This window comes from Trachymyrmex septentrionalis, unplaced genomic scaffold (genome assembly GCF_001594115.1).
Source record: "Trachymyrmex septentrionalis isolate Tsep2-gDNA-1 unplaced genomic scaffold, Tsep1.0 scaffold69, whole genome shotgun sequence".
NCBI lineage: Eukaryota > Metazoa > Arthropoda > Insecta > Hymenoptera > Formicidae > Trachymyrmex > Trachymyrmex septentrionalis.
The window spans coordinates 2,380,913-2,390,890 of NW_017305873.1; the positions used below are offsets into that span (position 1 = coordinate 2,380,913).

General features: G+C 31.3%; 2 protein-coding genes across 6 annotated transcripts in view; both read left to right on the plus strand.

The window, feature by feature from the left end:
• Positions 1-1,467: 1,467 nt before the first annotated feature.
• Positions 1,468-3,440, plus strand: LOC108753334 (lysophospholipase-like protein 1). Of its 2 annotated transcripts, XR_001939615.1 has the most exons (5): positions 1,468-1,643; positions 1,775-1,899; positions 2,120-2,380; positions 2,893-3,208; positions 3,303-3,440. XR_001939615.1 is itself a non-coding variant. In XM_018494826.1 (4 exons), exons 1-4 carry the CDS (start codon positions 1,556-1,558, stop codon positions 3,115-3,117), a joined length of 699 nt encoding a protein of 232 aa, XP_018350328.1. In that variant the 5' UTR covers positions 1,468-1,555; the 3' UTR covers positions 3,118-3,440. The 2 variants fall into 2 exon arrangements, 1 of the variants encoding a protein (XP_018350328.1); XM_018494826.1 differs by having other exon boundaries at positions 2,893-3,440.
• Positions 3,441-3,674: 234 nt separating this feature from the next.
• LOC108753391 overlaps positions 3,675-9,978 on the plus strand; it is a 10,338-nt gene continuing 4,034 nt past the window's right edge. The window contains exons 1-3 of one of the 4 annotated variants that reach the window (XM_018494930.1): positions 3,675-3,693; positions 5,971-6,110; positions 8,453-8,906. In XM_018494930.1, coding sequence (XP_018350432.1) covers positions 8,828-8,906 — 79 coding nt within the window. In that variant the 5' untranslated portion in view covers positions 3,675-3,693; positions 5,971-6,110; positions 8,453-8,827. Of the gene's footprint in view, positions 3,694-5,869; positions 6,111-6,136; positions 6,328-8,328; positions 8,368-8,452; positions 8,907-9,978 lie in introns of those variants that run through there. The other 3 variants (XM_018494929.1, XM_018494928.1, XM_018494931.1) reach the window with 3 other exon arrangements.

Here is a 9,978-nt window from a genome sequence, read left to right on the forward strand (position 1 = left end):
TATAATTTTTTTTATATAATTATATATAAAACATTTTTTCCCAAGTATATATATGTATCCCGAAAATTTTTGTCAATCGCTTTTGTGTAGATAAAGCGTAACAAGATATTAATTACTAAAAATTGCCAAATATTGGTCTTGAATAATTTTTTACTTACAAATACTATCAACTTTACATAAAAATTGCAAGAGACAAAAATAATTTATTTTCTTCTCATAGAACTCTAAGAATTTTTTCGGAATTTTTTATCAACTTTTTAGTACTGCATTTTCTTATTTTTACCATGAGAATACGATATTAAAAAATTCTGAAAAATTCTCAGAACTTTATGAAAAAAAAATTAATGATTTTTGTCTCTTGCAATTTTTCTATAAAGTTGATAGTATTTGAGTTTATTAGTAATTAATATCTTATTAACTACTGCGAAAATTGCAAAATGGTAGAAGACTTTCCGACTCAGTTTAATCCGCTCGATGTACACAAAATTGACAAAAACTTTCAAGACTCTGTGTATGTATATGCGTGTATGCGTGTATGTGTGTGTGTGTGTGTGTGTGTGTGTGTGTACATACACACACATACATATATATATGCGATCTACTGGATAGTTATTAAGTTAATAATAAACTATTAAAGTAACGATAAAAAACAGCTGAAAAAAAAAGATTGAAACGTATGAATTGTTACCGTTACCATGAACATAATGTAACGACAAACAGAAAAAAGTGACGATCAAAATCGAAAAAAGTAACGGCATCAGTTTATATAAAGTAACACGTAATTTCTCAATTCTAGTTCCTAATTGTTTGTAAAACAGAACATAAGTTATCAAAATGATATAAAAATAACTGCTAATTTGCTAAAAATAATTTTTCGATCAAAGTAACGATTCATTTTAACATCATTTTGACGATATTGTGACTTCGTTCTGATGAGTCTGTTTATGAATTATATTTTCACCAGATTATCGGCGTATACACGCGATATGATACAAACGGCAAAGGCATGGCATTTCAGACAATATTTGCGATAATCTCTGAAGGGCCAACGCACTTTTAGACACTAATTATCTGCAAAAGTTTTAGCACTTACCAATACGAGTCCGATCTACAGCCATCGTGATGGGTTCACTTTACTCGTTTAGGCGGGCTTGTTACCTGATTTTGAAGATCGACGTTTCGAGAATCGCAATATCGCATATCGCGATTCTCGAAGTATCGAGATGGTGTAGTGACCAATCATATTACAGTAATAAAGTGCCGCACTTTCTGCACTTGCGACTCCTTTTCTTGCAAGGAAAGATTCAGTACCAACTTTACGACGCAAAACATGTCGGTATTCATAGTCGATTCTTACCTTTCAGACTGTTTTAAATATAATCTTAAGATCTTATCTCTTCCACCAAGTATATATAGAGAAATCTGTGATAAAGTGCTATTAAAATGAATTCGTAAGGTATTGTTTAATGTAGAATTTATTTATATACTTTTATCAAAATTACGAGAGGTTGATGTTAAAACGAACAGTAAGCAATAAATAAGTTGCATCGAGAGAATGGAGGGACTCAGAAGAGTCTTAAGTGGATATGTCGTGCGAGCCACAAGAAAACATACTGCTACTGTATTTTGTTTTCATGGTTCTGGTAAAGTAATAATCTAATTGTGTAATTGTAATAAATAAAAGAACGCAATTGAATTTTTAAGATAGCTGTAACTTTTAAGATTTGCTGTAATTGCTGATTTTTTTTCATTGCATTTAATTTTATTTCTGCAGGTGACACAGCAGAAAATTTCTCAGAATGGATTCATATTCTTAATAGAGAAATTCTACAGTTTCCACATATAAAATTAATTTATCTTAGCGCACCTAGTCAACCTTACACACCTAACAATGGAATGGTAACACGATATAATTATGATTAACTATGAAATAAGTATGATCCTGGAATGTTTGATTCTTACATTTGTATCTAATTGATACAAATATATATATAGAATATATATAAAAATATTTGTTTATAAATATCTTCGAATGTTTTTTGTTAGCGATTTATTAATCAAGAGATTCCAGGGTACTCTATTTTCACAATTTCTTGATTTTACTAAAATTTTGTTATAGATGCAAAATGTATGGTTTGATCGTACAGCAATATCTATTCAAGTTCCAGAACACTTAGAGTCAATTAATTCCATGTGTGAAAATGTATCAGAATGGATTGACAATGAAATAAATGATGGAATTCCGTTTAATAGAATAATTCTGGGTGGATTTTCGATGGGTGGCTGTCTTGCATTGCATTTAGCATATAGATACCGACCAACCATAGCTGGTTGTTTCGCTATGTCTTCCTTCCTCAACAAGGGTTCTATAGTTTATGAGGTAAATATAGAATAAAGAAAGGCTTTTTTTTATTTTACATAATACTATTTATGTTTGGCTGTGTTCAGTAAGAAAAGTAGCTTTATTAACAATTGTTGTACAATTCTTTCTGATTGGTCTTGTCCTTAATTCCTCACTGAATCTAAAAGTAGAAGCCAATTATGTTAAAAAATTTTACAATAATTGCAAAGCTATTTTCTCCACTAATAAATCAACAATCTTTCTGAACATATTGAATATTTAAAGATTGGCTTGTGTTCTCTCAAAAAGCAGTCATGTTTGTACAGTATACTTGTAAGCACTTTACCGCAAAGAAATATTTTTTTGCTGTTGTGAATATCACTTTAAAATTGAAATTGATGGAATAGCGTTTTTATTCTATATAACGAAAGAAGAAATATTTTCACAATTAAAGGCTTTATAAAAAGCGTCATAAAATACTTGATTTTATCAGAACTTTTACAAAAGGGGGGGTTCCACAAGATTTATTTATTATTCATATTTAATTACAGCATTTGAAAATGAAACCAGAATTTAACAAGGTACCACTTGTTCAATATCATGGTACAGCAGATACTTTGGTTCCTATTAAATGGGGTGAAGAGAGCGCTAAGAATCTGAAAGATCTTGGAGTAAACGTGAAATTTATGCCGCTGCAAAATATGGAACACGAGTTGAGTCGTGAAGAGATCCAAAATTGGAAGGACTGGCTCCTTCAAATCTTGCCAGATGAATAATATTCAAATTGTTAAATATTAAAATCATTGTTGATATACTATAATCAAGGCTGTAAAATGATGTATACTTGTTTTTAGAAATATATCTAAGGTAGGTGTTATGTAATGATAGCAATAAAAATTAAGTTTGAATTACGATACAACGTAAGAGTCATATCAATTGATAAAGGAGTGATAAATTTAAGAAAGACCCTGACTCCTGTATGCAGCAAGATGAATTGTGTCATTATGTCATATTGGGTGATTATATGGTACGTGCATGTCATGAATAATGTTAATTCACAAGATCGATAAATTGACCCCGACCTTCAAAATATTTAAATCCTTCCACACCTTATTAATTCGCTTTGTTCTCTACATTTATTTATTTATTTATTTTTTCTAAATCAGAGCAGTACATTATTTTAAGAAAATTGTTTAAAATATATATAAAATAAAGTATTATTTTATGACAAATTAAAAAATGTTGATATTGTAAGTTCATAGATTTTAATCAATTTGATAAAAGTTAAAAGTATCTATTGATACATTTAAGATTTATTTGCTAGCAAAAACAGTTGAAGCTCATCGTTTTGCGTAAGTACACATAATTATACGAAATTGGCAGAACGTTTGCTTTTGGCTATGAATATTTTCATTATTAACATTTTCCTTCATTATTAAAACCAGAAATTTGAATAAAATCGATACTATCCACCTGACCCGCTTTTTACGTAAAACGAACAAACGTGTTCACATTGTTAACCACTTGCATTTATTACATGCTTTCATCACATGCAATCTTTCGCTTAAATCCATTTTTCAATTTTATTATATTTCGTAGTACTAACTGATGATGTTTCTCAACTAAATTCTCAAATCTGTAGAATACGCTTATGATTTATTTTATATGTGTTGTTTACAAATTGTTTTTTAGCTTGTTGCTCGAATCTGATAAAATATTTATTATCAGCCTGTTACTAGGCGATTAAAACGGAATATGTCGGTGGATCATTAGTGCATATTGTAGAACGAAAAGTTAGCAATAAATTACCAATCTTACATTTGCATTTGAATATAATAGCTCGATCATATTTTATTTCTTCGATTTTCCATAATTAAAAAAGAAAACACATGTTTAAAAAATTTATTAATATTAATTTTGAGATTTTAATAAAAGATTATTAAATTCTGGAATCATTAAAATCATCTCACAGATTATAAATACGTATATTATGATTGTTTCAGTGATATTGTATTAATTTTTGAATTCTCAAGAATTTTTAAGTCCTTCCACGTTATGGTCCATTCAAATGGACGCACGTGAAACAAATGAACCAATTGAACGTCAAATCGAGAACAGTTATATTGTTGCTACTTTGTGTTTCGCATGCGCGATGATGAAAATATATAACTTTTAAAACAAATTTATTTACACAATTGTCGTGGGGATACTTGGCTATTGAAAGAAGAAGAATAGCTTTTTGACAATAATGTGGATAGTCGCGATTTTAATCTTTCGCTTCCTTCTGCTCCGACCCTTAGAATTTAATTGCTGCTCCTTATTATTTTTTAGAACTTTACGTAAGTTTCAAATTTTCCTAAAACTGTTGAATAATTGTAACTGTTTAGAAAATTTCTCAGATTTTTTTAATGCAAATTGAAATATTTTTTTAGAAGTACCGAACAAGTCTACATTCGTCTTTCCTAAAATTCTTCGTATATGTGAATTTTGAACTATTCTAAAATTTCTGATAAAATGTTACAAAATTTGAAGAAGTTTAAGATATTTCTTCAGAAGTTATAGAAGAAAATGTTAGAATATTTCAGAATTTATATATAAAAAATTTTAAGGAAATAGTAAACTTATCCAGTATTACTGAAACGCATTTTAATCCATAAAAATTTTGAAGAAAATTATTTTACTGTAATTTTTCCCATAATTGAAAAAAATTTGTTTATAAAAGATTTATCAATTCTAGAATCATGTAGCTTATTATAAATTATAATAGATATATTTATAAAAATTATTTTATAATGTTTTAACATCCAATAGAATGCATGATTATCTCGACAAAAATAAATATAAGGGCGTTAACGTATAAGGGAAAAAATAATAAAAGCGTAAACGAGGCTTTTAAGGGATGAAAATAAAGAGAACGATACATAAAAGGAAAATTAATGGTTCTTTTATGTTTCGTTGGCTCAATGTTCACCTATAAAAGTTTCGTTTACGCTTCTGTCACTCTCTTACGCTTTTTATTTTTGCCAGAGAGGATACATTATACAAAAAATATATCTACTTGTGTATGAAAACATTATTTCATTCAATCGATTATTACGTTGCTGACTTCAAAGATACCGAAGATACGTTATATCTTATGCATAAAAATATTGAGTCAATTATTACATTGTTGACTTTATAAATAACTAACATTCTCTACTCTTTTATTTTATTTCAATTCGTAATTACATTATACTTTATTAATGCTTAATTCTGTAATTACATCATATTTTATTAATGCTTAAAAAGTTCTTGTTGATAAAATTAGGTTGCAATTTTGAAGACCACCTGATTTTCTCTTTGATGCTTCTCATCAAAAGCTTCAAATTACATCAGCAATTAAGAGTCTATCCAGACAAACTTGCATAGCCGCATAAACGTATAATATGCATAAAAAAATTGTCTAATCGCATTTCTATTATAAAAGCCCATAAAATGTAATTGAATAACTTTATGCATACATTTTATGCATACGTATTACAAGTTTATTACAAGTTTATTACGTTTATTACAAGTTTGTCTAGATAGACCTATAACATCCTGTACGGAGATAAAAAAATATACATCTTCTCGACTTTACTGCCTTCCAGCGTACACCGACACGATGACAAGGGTAAGGAAGGTGGAATCGCGTCGACGAGTCCACCGCCGACGACGTGTGCGCAGTAAAACGAACAGGGTGAACTGCGACAGGATTGCTGCACCCCTTCGAGTGGTTTCGGGGTGGGTGGTAGGTAGCTCCACTAGCCTGGCGTCGTTCTCGCCACCGACGTCGCGTCGTGACACCGACGTTCACGTTTCGTTGTACTATCGACTCGCGAGGGAGATGTAAAACGCATGTTATTAATCGCGATACGAAAACACATCTCGCGACGTACGCTTGACGTGGGATCGATGTTCAACGACGGGCGACCTGTGGAGAACGGGCATGAAAGGGAAATGAATCGGTGCGTTCCTTGAGCTAAGAATATTACTATAGGGAGAAATCTTTAAAAGGAAAGAAGATACACACACACACACACACACACACACACACACACACATATATATATATATGCACAAAATGCATGTACACATATAAACCTCAACGAGGTTCAAGCATATTATAAAACGTGAAATCGATACTTGCGATGAGAAGTTCTGCAGAGTGAAAACGTGAACCATAACATTTTAGGAAAAGAAAGGAGCGTAGACGTGCGAGTGAAGTGATTATATGGTGGATGTTCGAACGTATCGTCAAGGGTAGATTTGGATCATTGTGAATGGATTTCTCAGCGAATAGAACGAAATAAGATTTTACATTTTACCAAAGAAAACGAATGAAAGTTTGAATCATAAAAGTTGATGTATTATATTAAGTACACTGAAACTGCATTTGGGTCATTGAAGTGTTTTTATCGAAAAGCGACACAGAAAAGAATTTCGCTCGGAGAATTTATTATATATCAACATTAAATGATTCTTTTTCAAAATATAGTATAGATGCATAAGTTTTAACATGATAAGAGACACGATGCGTTAATTAATAATGTATTGATAGAAATAATTATATTTACACGTAATAAGATTAATTACCACTTCGTTGTGTGATCTAATCATGATATAAGGTATCATATAAACAGTGAGAGATAATCAGCAGAGAAATTACAGCAAAAATCGGATCAAAACTGATGCGATATCTCCGCGATTCGCACGATGGCATTTATTGCGTTGAGATAGCAAATCATCCGTATCATCTTCCGGGTCTGAGGATACTGGTGAATAGTATCGACGGTAAATAATATGACGCGTATTATTCCGCAGTCGATGACGTCAAGTAACGAGAGACATGTAGACTGTTCGATGTGAAGAGACTGGTCAACGAAAGTGGATGCAACAAAATTTCCCAAAGGACGACGAATAAATTTCCCAAAGGGAAGAAGCATCGACGATCGTGTTACAGAGATAGAAAATGAGAAATAGGTTTTTGTGACCATAATAAAGCTTTCTTAATCATTTCTTTGAACAAACACACGCATCATCTGTTTTTAAAGTCATTTCCGAGAAGTAAGGAATATGGAAGATAACTATTTATTATTTCATAAAATTAAAGTCTCTCCCAGTTATATATTTTAATACTTTCAACATTTATTTTACATATAAGAGACTTAAACGCTGTGACATCTTTAAATAAAACGCTAACGAACTTTATATGAAGAGAGAAAAGAACATGCGATCGATCGTGCATGTTTCGAGAAATTCTTAGTGCGCTTTTTTCCTCAAATTTTCACAGAGACATTTCTAGGATCTTTTTTTATACTTAAAAAACACAAAACACACAGACATTTTTCTTGAAAGAGAAAAGAATCTTCGAGCCGAATATATTGATTTTTCACTTGGAAACTTTAGATTATCTCAACAAATAGGGCGGATACCTAAGAGACGGCTGAAGGGATAAATCAAGATAAATCTGAGAAAGAGAGAGAGAGAGAGAGAGAGAGAGAGAGAGAGAAGGGGGTAGGGGGGAAGGAGGTAAAGCGTTCCAAGGGGTTGCTTATATCGAGTGCAGGGTTGGCGACAGGCATAATAGAGTCAAGAAAGAAGTCAAACGAGTGACGTTCCTCTCGATTGAGAAATAGAGATATCGTTGGAGAAGCTGCGTAGCAGGTTGATACACATAAAGTGGGGACGTTGTGGAAATGGGTCAAGAGTGTCTTGACGATGGCAGTGTGGCAGCTTCTATTTAACGTGTCCCGCGTCGAATTGTGCTTGAAATCTATACGTGTGCCATGTCGAACGCAATACAGCGCGGATTAATTCTAGTGACAGGTCCTTTTGGACAGGAAAATTGCAAATAATAGTGCTGCAGCATTAGTGAATCGTAATAAGTGTGTGTCATTATGCAAATTTCAAATCGCGTGACTGTTTCTGCGATTTAACGAAACTAAATTAACAATCTGCGCGTTTATCGCGGATTAAATTTGCAAATTAAATTTACATCTTTATAAGTAACTTTTTTTTTCTTATCAATTCATGTAACACAAGGCAATTAAAAATGTATAAATGTATAAATGAAATTAATTTAAATTTCAGCTTACGAACGATGCGAACTACACTCGCGTCCTCTTTATTTCACGATTGATAAAAAATCCATAGATTACTCTGGATGTTAATTCCGAGATTAAAGAATTTACAACGATGCCAAAGAACTAGTTGATCTGTGCGATGTAACGAACGCGAGATCATTCAAAAAGTACAACGAGAATCACAACGAGGAATCCAAGCTCGATGCATCCCGCGGTGCATCGCACGAGAGATGCGTTTATCGCGGCAGAAGCGCATCCGATCATCGTCCACGTGCTAAAATACGCGAGTTGTCAATGTGATCGTGTCGTTACCGTTTCTCTTGAGGAGACGTAGTCGTCTCCTCTTAGATTGACGAATTCAACGAGTTTTCAGTCACTTTTTATGATTTACGGATCGCACAGAGCTACAGAGTCAGCAACCACCACGGGGATCACTTGGCTTCACAACGTCACCGTTCAAGGTATTATAAATCATCCCTGTGAGACCTTATTTTATTATTATAGTCTTGTTTTATTTATATAAAAATTGAGTAACAAATTTTATATAGATATAAAATCATATATTTTTAACATATATTTTTAACCAATTATTTTGTTTGTTTTGTTATATATATATATATTTAAATATTAATGAAGAAGGATAAACATAATTAATTAGCATGTCGAATTAACAATATACATTAAATAAATAATTAAAATATACAATATTGCATGCTGATTAATTTCTTATCGTTTCTACGAAAAAATTATTTATTCATTAATAAATTTATCCTATATTTTACTATGATTCATTATACTGTCCATAATATAATGATTTATTAATAAAAATAATATATACAATATGTAAAATAATGGTCGTTACATATTTGGAAGTCGATAGATTAATTTTGTAGTAATCACTAGTCTGTAGTTTAATAATATAGTTGTTTAAATACAAGTGCATCATTGCTCTCTCGAGCTATGAGATCAGTTTCTTATCAAGTTTCGTCTATATTTTTTTAGCATTATCTTTAGTCATAGAGCGTCGACCATGAAGATTAGGTGTTGTAAAACTTTACACGCGAGCGCGCATAAAGATTGATCGACTGTGTCCGATACTTGCCCTACTCTCTCGGTGCCTATGTAATACCTATATTACGATGATCGCATAAAGCTTTACTTTCACCGTCGTCAAAGGGGAGAACTATGAAATTCGGCCTATTAGCATAAGAGAGAGTTCACGCACGTAAAACAGTTTCGTCCACGTTTACGTAATATTCATCGCTATTCATAAGGTATATGACAAACAGGAAGTAATTTAAATTCGAAATTGTAATGTGTATGATCAACGATAATTAGTTATAGTTTATTTGCTTTATTTAAGCATTCTTAATAATCTTATCTTAATAATCAATAATATTATATTCCTGTCTGTACTGTATGAATAAAGAAAAAGATTGTTTAATTAATGGTAATAAAATAGAGAAAATTTATAATCTACTAAAAAAAAATTACAATAAAATTATATAAATATAGATTTTTATATTTATATAA